This window comes from Monodelphis domestica, chromosome 3 (genome assembly GCF_027887165.1).
Source record: "Monodelphis domestica isolate mMonDom1 chromosome 3, mMonDom1.pri, whole genome shotgun sequence".
Lineage (NCBI taxonomy): Eukaryota > Metazoa > Chordata > Mammalia > Didelphimorphia > Didelphidae > Monodelphis > Monodelphis domestica.
This window is the reverse complement of record NC_077229.1, coordinates 44,114,121-44,128,557: the sequence shown is the minus strand read 5'-3', so window position 1 is coordinate 44,128,557 and position 14,437 is coordinate 44,114,121. Positions and strand designations below refer to the sequence as shown.

Here is a 14,437-nt window from a genome sequence, read left to right as displayed (position 1 = left end):
ATGTGTCTAAGGTTCTTGGAAACTGCCATGTGCCAAGGATCGTTTCATCTTAAAGACCTTCAGACAAACTCAGGGCTGGTTCAGTGCTACCAGTTCAGTTTGGCGACCACCCCTGGATTTCTGGGAGAGACCAGACTGGCTGATTATTGGGACCACCCAATTGAATCGAATTTAACATAGTATTAGGTGCCTACCGTGTGCAGAGTAGTACAGGATGCAAAAACAAACTCTAGGAATTTACATTCTACTGGGGCCATACCATGTGTAACAAACAGTCCACCAATCAGTGAATCAATAACAGTTATTAGGTGCCTACTAGGTGCCAGGCTCTGAGCTAGAGACCTGGGCATAAGAAGAAGGAAACTTTACCTGCCCACAGGGAGCCCATGCCCTATTGGGAGTGCATAAAAATGAGTAGTCCATAGTGGGACAGGACCTTAGATTTCATCAGGATGTCACTGAGTCATTTTCAGCCACATCTGACTCTTTATGACCCCATTTGGGGTTTTCTTGGCAAAGACACTGGAGTGGTTTGCTATTTCCTTCTCCAGCTCATTTTACAGATGAGGAAACTGAGGCAAATGGGGTTGAGTGACTTGTCCAGGGTCACATAGCTAGTGAGCATCTGATGACTGATGAGGAGGAATCTTCCTGATTCTAAGCCTGTTGGGCTATCCATGGAGCTACCTTTGTGAGGAAACACTCTTTCCTAATGCACGTTGCCAATTTCTCTGATATTCTAGAGTCTCAGAGACTGGCTTAAAGCACTGACAAGTTAAGTGATTTTTCTCATATAGCCCATGTCAGAGAAAGGATGAGATGCCTTCCTGACTTCAGGTCCTGGTGCTCTATCCACTATGGCGCCATCTGGCCAAGATCCCAAATCTCTGAGATAGTCGAGATCTCTTTGGCCATCCAGTCCAACGTCTACTTGAACAAAGGTACCCCACTCTTCCTGTATGAGGAATACGAGGTGAGTTGAGTAGGGCTGGACTGTAGAATGCATAGATGGGAAAAGCGTGGGGAAAGACTGGAACAAGGGGAAGAGTCCAGGAAATGGAGAATTTAAAGTGACAAACAGGAGGAGTTGCTAGGTGATCCTAGACGTCCTAGGGAACCACCAGAAATGATTGAGGAAAGGCATCATATGGTCAGAATCCCTCTGGTAACTCTACGGAGGATGGATTGGAGTGGGGAGAACCTGGAAGCAGAGAGACCAGTTAGGAGGCTTTGCCATAGTCTAGGCAAGAGGTGAAGCACACCCATCATCTTACTTGGCTGTTCCTTTTTGAATAATCCTCAATTTCTCTCAAAGGGCAGTTATGTAGAGAAGTGGCTAGAGCACCAAGCTTGGACTCAGGAACATTCATCTTCCTGAGTTCAAATCTGGCCTCAAATACTTCCTAGTTGGGTGACCCTGGGCGAGTCACTTCACCCTTTTTGCCTCTGATTCCTCTTCTGTCACATGAGTTGGAGAAGGAAATGTCAAACCACTTCAGTGGTGTCTTTGCCAAGAGAACCCAAATGAGGTCACGGAGAGTCAGACAAGACTGAAACGACAACAATTTCTCTTTTTTGGTGATTGTGAAGAATTCTGTGACTTGTACAAAGTCACTAGAAGAACTGGTATAGAGACAGGCTTTTGTTTTAGGGGAAATCTTGGGATCATTAAAAGCACTAAGCAATTTCCGCAATATATTTCAGCCTGCTGTCTACCCATTCTTGGCTCAAATCACTGTCCCTTTGCAGTGTCAGTATAACATATGTGCATTGATGGACCAACTCTGTGGGTTTCTCTCTGAACCAGACAGACAATTGCCATTCTTCATCCTCTACTTGGATTTCACTGCATGGATGGTTAGACTAAATTCTTTTTTTTTTTAACCCTTACCTTTTGTCGTAGAAGCAATACTGTTCTAATCAATATTGTTTCTAAGACAAAAGGTAAGGGTTAAAAAATATGGTGTACTGGTTCTAAGGCAGAAGGGTGGTAAGGGCTAGGCAATGGGGGTTAAGCGACTTGCCCAGGGTCACAAAGCTAGGAAGTACCTGAGGCTAGATTGGAACTCAGGACCTTCCACCTCTGGGCCTGACTCAATCCACTGAGCCATCCAGATATCCCCTTGGCTAAATTCTTGAGTAGAGCACCAGAAATATTCTGGGGCTTGTCATCATCAGTCCTGACATCCTTAAACATCTGTATGCCCTCAACATCTAGAGAGAAACTTTCTTCCATTAGGACTCTGGATCCTCATGACAAGTGGCAAAGACCTTGGTTGAGAATATTCTATCTGTAACCCTATGGAATATCATTTGCTTAACCCCAATATTCAAAGCTGTCAAGAACCTCAACAAAGAGACAGGAGAACTGGGATCTAGTTCACCTAACATTATTTGTAAAGTGCTTTGCAAACATTGAAGCCTTATGTAAGGGTTACATCTTATGAATACTGTTATTGTTGCTAGTTATTATTATTGTTATCATTATTATTATTCTCTTGGGTAAGCCGTTTCCTCTTTCTTGGCACCATTTTCCTTATTGTTTAAGAAAAAATAAGAAGTGGACCTGACAGGTTTTAAGTTCTTTACTCATTCTAGAATTTCTTCTTTTAAGGCAATGAGGGTTAAGTGACTTGCCCAAGGTCACACAGATAGGAAGTATCTGAAGTTCATATTTGAACCCAGGACTTCCCATCTCTAGCCACCTAGGTGCCCCCTCAAATTTCTTAAAGGAAAGTAATTTCATGCAAAACTCACTAGGTCACTTCCCCCAGGGCTAGGGTCCAAGCCTTGCCACTAACTCAATGAGTAACCTCATATGGATCAAAATGTCTCTGAATCTTAGTTTCTTTATCTGAAAAATCAGAATAATAATAATACTTGTAGTATTTACCTCCTAAGGTTGTTGTGAGTAAAGTGCTTCATACACTTTAAAGCCCTCTAGATATGGGAACGATGATGATGATGATGATGATGATGATGATGATGATGATGATGATGATGATGATGAAAACGATGATGATGGTGGTGGTGATGGTGGTGGTGGTGGTGGTGGAGATGGTGATGGTGTGATGGTGATAGCGGTGATTATGACTAGGATGGTGATGGTGATGGTGATGATTCTATAGAAGAAGGGCAAGATCTTAGCTTTGGAGGTCATCTAGTCCAACTCCTTCATCTTCTGTTTTGGGAGTCTAATGCTTAGAGCCTTAGAAGGGACTAGAAAGGTCTTCTAATCGTTCATCAATGATTATAGACTTGGAACCAAGATAGACTTCAAAGACCATCTGGTCAACCCCTCCACACATTTTTGGCTCAACTCATTGCCTTCATTTTATAGAGCAAGAAATTCAGGCTCAGAGAAGGTGTATTAAGAGGTGTATAGCTTCTAGGGTATGTACCAGAAGATAATGATCTCATACGCCTTCATCGACCCTCATCTGGACCACTGGATTCTCTCCTAAGAGTCATGGTTAAAAAGGGATACTGAGAAGCTTGAGAGCATCCCGAGAAGGAAGAACAACCAAGATGAACTATAAGATCACTAGTTAAAGCCAGAAGGAATCCTAAAGAAAATGGAATCCCTTTTGAGTGATAACACACATATAACCCAGGGGAATTGCTTGTCAACTCTGGGAGGGAGAGGAGGAGAAAAGTGGGAAGGGAGACAACATGAATCATGGAACCTTGGAAAACTTATATGTAAATTTGTTATTGGAATAAAATGAAGAAAAAATGTTTAAATAAAGGAAATGGAATCCCACTCCTTTGTTTTATAGGTGAGGAAGGGGAAGTAATGAAAGATTTGTCCAAAGTCACATAAATTGTAAATAACTGAAGTAGAATTTGAACCCAGGTCTTCCTGCCTCCTGGTCAATGGCCCTAGATACCACAAACCCTGCTGCTTCTGAATATCAGTTCCAAAGCATTAATTAGAATAGTAAGGATTAGGTAATTTGGGGTTAAGTGGCTTGCCCAGAGTCCCAACTTTAGGAAGTATATGATGTCAGATTTGAACCCCGGACTTCCTATCTCCAGGCCTGTCTCCCTAGCCATTGATTGAGTCGCCTAACTATCCTGCAACTTCATTTCTGCTTTTGGTGATTTCTAGAATTGAGTCATGAAGAAAATGTGAATAATGCAGGCTAAATGATTGTTGTTGAGGATAAAGGAAATATTTGTCAAGTTCTTAGTACAGTGCCTAGCACAGAGTAGGTGTTATATATTTCCTTCCCTTCCATGTCCTGCTTCCATTATTCCCACTCCAACTCCCAGAGCCAGTTTTTGAAAACTGCCCTCATCCCTATCTGTGACTGGAAGAGAGGAGGTACCTGAAGAGAGATGGGAAGAGTGTTTTTGTCACAACCCACTGGGAAGAGGAGGCAGAGAGGAAGAAGAGAAGGAGGGAAAAGAGGAAGAAGAGGAGGAAGAGGAGGAGAAAGAGGAAGAGGAGGAAGAAGAGGAGGAAGAAAAGGAGGAGGAGGAGGAGAAAAAGGAAGAAGAGAAAAATGAGAAGGGGAGAAGGAGAAAAAGGAAGAAGAGGAGGACGAAGAGGAGGAAGAAGAGGAAGAGAAGGAGAAAGAGGAGGAGGAAGTGGTGGAGGAGGAAGAAGAGAAGGAAGAAGAGGAAGAGGAGAAGGAAGAGGAGGAAGAATAGGAGGAAGAAAAGGAGGAAGAGGAGGAAAAGGAAGAAGAGAAAAATGAGAAGGGGAGAAGGAGAAAAAGGAAGAAGAGGAGGATGAAGAGGAGGAAGAAGAGGAAGAGAAGGAGAAAGAGGAGGAGGAAGTGGTGGAGGAGGAAGAAGAGAAGGAAGAAGAGGAAGAGGAGAAGGAAGAGGAGGAAGAATAGGAGGAAGAAAAGGAGGAAGAGGAGGAAAAGGAAGAAGAGAAAGAGGAGAAAGAGAGAAGAAGAAAAAGGAAGAAGAGGAGGAAGAAGAGGAAGAGGAGGAAAAGAAGGAGAAGGAAGAGGAATCTGCTGCCTAAGATGGAGAATACTGAATTAGAATTTCTAAGAAGTTCCCATCAGGTCTGTCCCCCCCCCAACTAGATCCCTTAACTCTCTCTCCCTCCCGAGGGGTGAGGGAAGAGCCCAGCTTCCCTGGAACCCCTTCCTTGGAGTTGGGGTGCGGGGTGCCAGCCAGGGAACTCTTTGGCTGAATTACTATTCCTCTCATGTAGCTTCTCAACACTTCCAAATGAATTCAGCCCCAGCCTCTGTAGTGGCCTCCTTGTCGATCATATGGCCAGCTGTCTGGTGGGCTACTTAAGTGCTCCTGGCGGACATCTTCTTTTGTTTCAGCTCGGATGCTGGGGAATTCGCATCTCATTATCTGTTTGCGGTTAAGGATCTGCTATTATCTTTGCTAGCATCTTTGGAAAGCTTCTCAGCTCTGAAGGGAAGGCCGGCTGCCCACTACACGTTTTCAATATTCCTCTGTCCAAGTCTTTGATCTGAAGCCTGGTCCCTCCCTCTACTTCTCTTTTTCAAAGGGTGGGGTGCTGGTTATTTCCTTAAAATGCTATTAACAAGCCCCACTGAACATCGGAGAAGTTCTGTTTTCACATCTTCTGCCAGATGCCCAAATTCTATTCGGAGGGTCAGATATTTAGAGATAGAAGGTACCCCTGGGGTCACCGAGTCCAATTTCCTCATTTTATTGATGAGGAAACTGAGGTCGAGAGCAGGGTTTAGGAACAAAAATCTAGAGCTGAGAAGAATCAGAGGCTGTCTTGTCCAAACCTTTCATTTAATAGGTAAGATGTCTGAGGTTAAGTGACTTGCCCAAGGTCACAAAGGGAGTAAGCACTCAAGGTTGGACTTGAACTACAAAATCATTGCTCTTTCTAGCATACTAAGTGGGCTGCTGCTGCTGCTGCTTTTTTCAACTCTTACTTTCTGTCTTAGTAACAACTCTAAGACACAAGGGCAAGAAGGACTAGGCAATTGGGATTAAGTGACTTATCCAGGGTCACACAGTTAGGAAGTATCCAAGGCCGGATTTGAAGGCAGGTTCTCCTGACTCCATATCTGGTGTTCTATTTCCCTAGCCTAGCTGCTTCAACCACACAGCTTCTTATTGGAGATGGAAAACCTGGGTTTGTGTCCCCATGAATTTCCTCATACATACTTAATCTTGGTGACGTTTGAGATCCTTCCAGCTCAATGATCATAGCCATGACCCTTATTTATGGTCTGCCCAAGGTGGTGTTGTAGATAGAGCCTTAGGACTGGAATCAGGAAGATCTGAGTTCAAATCCAGACTCAGATACCAGCCATATGACCCTGGGCAATTCATTTAACCTCAGTTTCCTCAAGTGTAAAATGGGGATAATAATAACACCTACCTCCTAGGGTTGTTGTGAGGATCATATATTTTTAATATATAGTGCCTGGAGCAGAGTAGGTATTTAATAAATGATTGTCTCCTTTCTTGGGCAAGTCATTTCACCTTGGTTCAAGCAACTGACTGCTAGGAATCATGCTATACAACTGATTTACTCTCTATGGGTCTCACTTTCCTTCTCTGTAAAATGAGGGAGTTGGGATGAATCATACTACCTAATTTCTTTTTTTTTTAATTTAGAAATTTTATTTAGTTAATGAATTTAGAATATTTTCCCATAGTTACAAGATTCATGTTCTTTCCTTCCCCTCCTACCACCCCCCTCCCATAGCAGACATACAATTCCACTGGGTTTTACCTGTGCCATTGATCAAGGCCTATTTTCATATTATTGATATTTGCACTAGGGTGATTGTTTAGAGTCTACATCCCCAGCCATATCCCCATCAATGCATGTGATCAATCATATGTTTTTCTTCTGTTTTTCTGCTCCCACAGTTCTTCCTCTGGATGTGGATAGCATCTTTCTCATCAGTCCCTGTCCTGGCATTGCATTGCTGCTAGTAGAGAAGTTCATTACATTAGATTGTGCCACAGTGTATCTATCAGTCTCTGTGTACAATGTTCTCCTGGTTCTGCTCATTTCACTCTGCATCAGTTCATGGAGGTCATCCCAGTTCACATGGAATTCCTCCACTTTATTATTCCTTTTAACACAATAGTATTCCATCACCAACATATACCACAATGTGTTCAGCCATTCCCCAATTGAAGGGCATCCCCTCATTTTCCAGTTTTTTACCACCACAAAGAGCGCAGCTATGAATATTCTTGTACAAGTCTTTTTCCTTATTATCTCTCTGGGATACAAACCCAGCAGTGCATACTACATGATTTCCAACAGAGAAGTGATAGATATAGCAGAAAAAATACACATACATATATTTTAACATAGCTAATAGGAGAGTTTGAGTTGCTTCACTATACATGTTTGTAACAGAGAACTTTTTTTCTTGTCTTTCCAGGAGGGAGGAGGAAACAGAGGGAAGAGAGAGAGAAGGTAGATTTTCATTTAAAAAACAAATCAGGGCACCAATAGCCCCAAACCTAGAGCTGGGAGATCTTGATTCAAATTTGACTTTAGATACTTCCTAGTTGTGTGACCCTGGGCAAGTCACTTAACCCCAATGACCTAGTCCTTACCTCTCTTTTGCCTTGGAAATCTAGTATCATTCTAAGACAAAAGGTAAAAAAAAATCAATTTTAAAATCAAATCAACTAGGATTGAACTAGATGGATGCTTCCAGTTCTAAATCTATGATTCTCTCTCTCTATGCCTTGATTTCCTACCTTTTCAAACATGTTCAGCAAGACCTGTATTAGGTACCTCAATAGGCTATTGAAGGAAGCCCCTTGTAGAATTCTAGAAATTCAATTCAGTATAGCATAGAGCCATGATTAGGGTGACATGATGGAGCTTTCTGCCCAGGGTGCCAGAATTTAGAAGGTGATGACATCAGGATCATAGGCTCAAAGAGAGACACCAGAAGGGGCCTATCCTTGAGCCATCCAGGCCAATCTCCTCATTTTACTTTATTTTATTTTTTAAAACCTTTACCTTCTGTCTCAGTGTCAGTTCTAAGACAGAAGATTGGCAAAGGCTAGGCAATCAGGGTTAAATGACTTGCCCAGGGTCACACAGTTAGGAAGTATCTGAGGCCGGATTTGAACCCAGGTTCTCTTGATTTCAGGCAGTGGGGAAAATGGAGTATAATTCTTCCCTATTTATTTTCTGCCTCGTAACTAGTCTCTGTCCACTGTGCTTAGCTGCCTCCAGTCTCCTTATTTTCGAGATGAGGTTCAAGATGAGATCCAGGTTGATAATCCTTCAGTAGTCAGAAACGACCAAATTGAGTATCTGGTTAGCAAGAATAATTCGTTGTCATCAGAAGCTATCAGTAGTAAAGTAAAAATAAAATACATCCGTAATAAAGTAAAAATAAAGTAAAAAAGTCATCAGGCAGACCAGCCTGGTGGAAAGAATGCTGGATTTTGCATTATGGGACCCTCCTGGCTTTAAGTAATGGCTTTGCTACTTTTCTACCACTGGGCAAGACATTTCACGTCTCAGGACCTCTGTTGCCCTTCCTGTAACTGACTAGGTGGCCTCGGAGGCCCTTTCCAGTTAATTTCCAGTCTTTGGTCACTCCACGATTCTGGCCTGACTCTGCCTTCCCTCTCCCTGGTGCTGCTGGGAAGGATCCCAGCAGTGGTGTCCAGGAGTCTCTTCCCAGAGCTCCTTCTCACCCAGGCTCTGGGGCTTCCCAACCCCCACTGAACTGTTCTTCAGAAGCTGATTTAAGGGCTTTCTGGGCTGCTTATCAGAGGCCTCAGCGTGGTTAGTCACATCTTGGTTATTATAATCAATCAGTCAATCATCAAGAATTTATTAAGCACTTAGCCTGAGCCAGGCCCTTGTCTCAAGTTCTAGGTTTACAAAGGCAAAAGCAAATCAATCCAAGTTCTATCAGAGAAAAAAAGAAATGTATTCAGAATACCAGACCAAGGTAGCTAGGTGGCCCAGTGGTTAGAGAGCCAGGAGCCAGGAGATCCTGGGTTCAAAGGTGGCCTCAGACATTTCCTAGCTGGGTGACCCTCACTTAAGCCCAGTTTTCCAGGTTTTACCACTCTTCTGCCTTGGAATTGATACTTGGTTTTATTATTATTATTATTGCTTAAACACTGATTCTAAGACAGAAGGGATTTTTTAAAGCTAACTGTGTGACTCTGGGCAAGTCACTTAACCCCAATTGCCCAATCCCTACTCCTCTTCTGTCTTGGAATTGATACTTAGATTATTATTATTATTATTATTATTATTGCTTAAACACTGATTCTAAGACAGAAGGGATTTTTTTAAAGCTAACTGTGTGACCCTGGGCAAGTCACTTAACCCCAACTGCCCAATCCCTACTCCTCTTCTGTCTTGGAATTGATACTTAGATGATTGTTATTATTATTATTATTATTATCATTATTATTATTATTGCTTAAACACTGATTCTAAGACAGAAGGATGTGGGTTTTTTTTAGCTACTATGTGACTCCAGGCAAGTCCCTTAACCCCAACTGCCCAGCCCTTACTACTCTTCTGCCTTGGAAATAATACTTAGATGATTTATTATTATTATTATTGCTTAAACACTGATTCTAAGACAGAAGGGATTTTTTTTAAAGCTAACTGTGTGACCCTGGGCAAGTCACTTAACCCCAACTGCCCAATCCCTACTCCTCTTCTGTCTTGGAATTGATACTTAGATTATTATTATTAATTATTATTATTGCTTAAACACTGATTCTAAGACAGAAGGATGTGTTTTTTTTTAACTACTATGTGACCCTGGGCAAGTCCCTTAACCCCAACTGCCCAGCCCTTACTACTCTTCTGCCTTGGAAATGATACTTAGATGATTTTATTATTGTTATTATTATTATTGCTTAAACACTAATTCTAAGACAGAAGGGATTTTTTTTAAGCTAACTGTGTGACCCTGGGCAAGCCATTTAACCCCAACTGCCCAATCCCTACTCCTCTTCTGTCTTGTAATTGATACTTAGATTATTATTATTAATTATTATTATTGCTTAAACACTGATTCTAAGACAGAAGGGGTCTTTTTTAAAGCTAGCTGTGAGTCCCTGGGCAAATCACTTAACCCCAGTTGCCCAGCCCTTCTTCTTCCTCTGCCTTGGAACTAATAGCATTGATTCTAAGGCAGGGGATAAGGTTTTTTTTTTTTTAAATGCAAGCAGTCAGAGGGGGAAAGGAAGGACCTCATAGAGAAGGTGGCTCTTGATCTTCATTTTTTTTTAAACTCTTATCTTCCTCCTTAGAATCAATACTATGTGGTTCCAAGGCAGAAGAGCAGTAAGGGCTAGGGGGTTAAGTGACTTACCCAGGGTCACACAGCTGGGAAGTGTCTGAGGCCAGATTTGAACCCAGGATCTCCCCTCTCTGGGCCTGGATCTCCATCCACTGAGCCACCCAGCTGCCCCCTGATCTTCATCAGGAAGGAAACCAAAGGCCCAAGTCTGAGGGAGCACTGTGTAGGATGGAAAGCAGAGGCTGAACTGTAGAATGCATGGAGGAAAGTCATGGGACTTTTGTAAGAGGGAAAGACAGGATGCTGAAGAATGCCTTGGTCTTGTCAAACTGTCCCCTTTCACATTGTTTCACCTAATATTGCTTAACCCATCTTTTGCCGTGCCCAAAGAGCCAAGGCCAGTGAACCCAGGAATTCTAGGTAGCCTGCTGGACTAGGTGGCGGGCTCCTGGGTCCCTCACAGCTTCCATGGCCAGGATTCTGTTAGAGTGGCAGAAGGTGAATTAGCTGGTGTTTTCTTGTGGGGGATGCCTGTAGTCCTCTCTGATCACGTGGCCTCTAGAATCAGGAACACGCAGGGAACCTGCCAAGTTTGGGGGCTGCCCATTGGAGATGCATTAGCACTTCCCATGGAGAAGCCAGTGGCAGGCACAAAGCGACCTGGCCACAGAGCATCCCCCCAACCAAGCTGGTGTGTGGCAAGTTGAAAGTGTGGTCCCTGCTTGGACCTCAAAAAGCCAGGCCACGTGGCTCTGGAAAACAACCCCCAATCGCAGCTCTTTTGAGCAAACTCTGTTGAGGGGCGAATCCTTAAGAGCTTAATTTATTATTGTCTAGATTGAGATAGGAACAGATGCCCTCCTCATGTGAACCTCCACATCTAATAAGGCATCCGATCACTGTGTGCTCAGAATATTGCAGGGAGACGTCTGAAATTTATTTTGTGAATAAAGCAATAACCCACTAAGCAAAGCTAATATGTTTCGGCACTGAGAGACACCATCATCCAGTATTTATGCAGCCGCCCATTCTCTGTGGTGCTGCCACTTTCGCCATTAAAGTTCTTTGAATTCTTCAGAGACTCCTTGAATGAAGTCACTTAGAAATATCACAACAATCTGAATTATTGGATTTTTTTTCCCTTGCTGCCATGGCCATTTCGATTAGGGCCAAAGGCACGGGAACCCCGGGGAAGTTCCCAAATCATCATCTGGAGAGAATTGTCTCTGGCAGTCGAAACAAAGAGATGGCTTTATTGGTAAATATTTTTTTAAGACAAAAAAACCCCATGATTGGCTTCCAAATGGGGAAGGGAGGTTGACTTGCATAGGAATTTTTTCATGTCCTTTTAATACACCCAGAGAGGGAGGGTCAAAGATGCGGAGGCTTAAGGGGGAAATGGCTGCAATGGAAAAGTTTCAATTTACTGCTTATGGAATTTTCTTTTTTTTTTTTAACTCTTACCTTCTGTCTTGGAATCGTGTTTTGGTTCCGAGGCAGAAGAGTGGTAAGGTCTAGGCAATGGGGGTTAAGTGACTTGACCAGGGTCACACAGCTAGGAAGTGTCTGAGGCTAGATTTGAACCTAGGACTCCCTATCTCCAGGCCTGGCTCTCAATCCACTGAGCTACCCAGCTGCCCCCGTTATGGCATTTTCTAAAGAATGAGGGGGCTGTCATTTACCCCAGGGAAGGCTCAGAGAGCAAAGATAATATACACTTCCTGGGCAGGTTTAATCCGCAATGGACCTCTCCACCATCACCCAGGCTCGTCCTCAATGGCTTTTTAATTCATTCCTCTCCTGCCTGTCCTGGGTGTGCGTCTTGCCTTTTGGGACTCCAACATATTCTGACTCCTGCATTAATATGCTTATCCGAGCTCGGGGAAGATGGACAGGGAAAGGGAACAGAAACAAACACTGTATGCCGGCTGCCGGGAGCACATTGCAGGCGTTGAAGAGCTCACCAGATCCCACCTTCTTCAGACAAACATCGAGGGCTTGGGAAACAAGTATTTACATTACATTAAAAACTTTAATTGCCTCCAAGCACGTGCTCCCAGGCGCAAATATTGGAAAGTCATCAAAAATAGCCGTCAGGATTTGCTCTCTTCGCTAACTCTTCTAAACTTTATCTTTTTTATAACCCTCCGCTATTGATCTATTGTCCCAGAACAAGAATGATGTAAGAAGCCCTGGCTCGCTCATAAAAGAGAATATCATTTCCATTGGCTGTCCATAAAAGCAATTTTTAAAAAATAAAAAAGAGAAGAGTGATTCTTTCTCCTTCGTGGGGGGGGGGGGGTGGCTAGGAAATAAGAGTGCGGGGTTGGAACGTAGAGAGGGGGGCAGCCAGCGGCGCCTCAGGGCCAGGCCGATCCCTCCCTGGGAGCCTCCCTGGTCTGGGGGATGCAGCTTGGCTGGCGGTGAGCATGGATCCCTGACTCGGGCTGACAAGCCAGGGCACACGTGTTCCCAGAGCAGACGCCAGAAAGGGGCGGGGCTGGACGAGGGGGGGGGGGGGTTGGGGGAGGGGGCGGGGACGGTTGGGGGTGGGTGGGTAAAAAAAGCCGAGAAGAAACACTGCGCTCCCCTGTGGTCCAGTCCCCGAGTGACACCTCCACGTAACATGCCAGGCTGCCCCCTGGGCATGCGGGGTGGGGGCTAGGGGGAACTTGCCAGAGCCCCAGAGGGAGCTCAGTTTAGGAGCTGTGGTCGGGGCTGATGTCCCCCCTCGTTTTTTTCTTCCCTGGGAAAAGATTTCGGTGAAGATGATGATGATGATAACGGGACGCTCAGAGCGCTGGCGCTCCTCGTGACCCGAGGAAGCTCCCGCCGCTGCCCAGGGTGGACCGTGCGGCGGTGACCCCTGGACTGGGTTGGGGGGGCGGGGGGGAGCTGCGATATCCGGATACAACTAGATTAGAGGCGGAGAAGCTATGGCCGCAGGAAGCCAGGGGGCTCCAATTGCAAAAGAAAACAGAAATCCTTGCAAAGTATGAACTTTCTTTTTCTTCAGAGGGGGAGGAAAGGAACAGGTGCGGGGGCAGCTTGCAGTTGCTCCCCTTCCCCCCTTAGGGAGATGGTCCCCCCCCCCGCCTAGATCCCCCCCACTACCCGCCCCCCCACCCCCGGATTTGCAGCCTCAATTGATTGGCACGCTACGTTACGTCAGTATTGATAAGTTTGCAAAAAGCCAAAGTCAAGTGCGATCTCGAGGCACCCCGCCCCCAGACTTGGGGGAAATGCCTGGAGCGCTCCTTCAGCCCAGGAGCTGGCTCCAGAGGGCCAGTAGCCGGGCAGCGGGCAGCGCTGGCGCCTTCCCCCTCTCCCCCCGCCTCCTTCCCCGTGTCCGTCCTCCCCAACCCCCCCTAGCTCAGCCGGGCCCTGGCGGCGACTCCCAGGCTCCCCGCCTCCGCCTGCGCCCTCAGCTCCGGGGGGTCAGGGGGGGACCCGCCTGGCTGCTGCTGCTGCTGGTGGTGCTGCTGGTGCTGCTGCTGCTGCTGCTGCTGCCCAGCGCTCTCAGTTCCTCCGATCGGCGGCGGCGGGGAGGAGGAGGAGGAGGAGGAGAGGAGGAGGAGGAGGAGAAGGAGGAAAGGAGGGGGTGAGGAGCTGGTGCCGGGCTGGGGAGCGCGAGAAAGACACATACACACACACACAGACACACACACAGACACACAGATAGACGAGGGAGGGTGGGAGACCACGCGGGGGGCGGGGGAGAGCGCAAGAGGAGGAGAGCAGAGGAGGGAGGGGGGGGCCGCCCACGGCAGCCCCCGGGCTAGGGGAGTCCAGCCCAGATATTGAGTCTAGCCACTGAGAGAGCCAAACTCTTGTGTGTGTGCGCGCGTGTGTGTGTGCGTGTATGTGTGTATGTGTGTGTGTGTCTCTTCAATAGCCCCCAAGATGGCCGCCAATGTGGGATCGATGTTTCAATATTGGAAGCAGTTTGATCTACGACGGCTCCAGGTTAGTGGGGAAGCGCCGGCGGCGCGGCGTTGGGGGAGCCGCGGGACGCTCCAGGGCGCCCCAGAGAGGCCCCCAGGTGGGAGGGCGCCCCGCGGGGGCGCGGGGGGTCGCGGCGGGGCCGGCCCGGAGTGGGGGGGACTCGGCTGCCGGCCGGCTCCCCCATTGATAGGTATTAGAAATTGATTCAGGCGCTGCTCTTTGTTCGGTTCAATCATCGATTAGCGGCCGCGACCCATGGAGCAGCG

General features: G+C 46.0%; 1 protein-coding gene across 1 annotated transcript in view; it reads left to right on the top strand.

Moving 5' to 3' along the window:
- Window positions 1-13,868: 13,868 nt before the first annotated feature.
- Window positions 13,869-14,437, top strand: part of CUX2 (cut like homeobox 2) — a 461,792-nt gene continuing 461,223 nt past the window's right edge. The window contains 1 exon segment of the mRNA XM_056821762.1: window positions 13,869-14,192. Within this exon segment, the coding sequence (XP_056677740.1) occupies window positions 14,097-14,192 (96 nt within the window). The 5' untranslated portion in view covers window positions 13,869-14,096.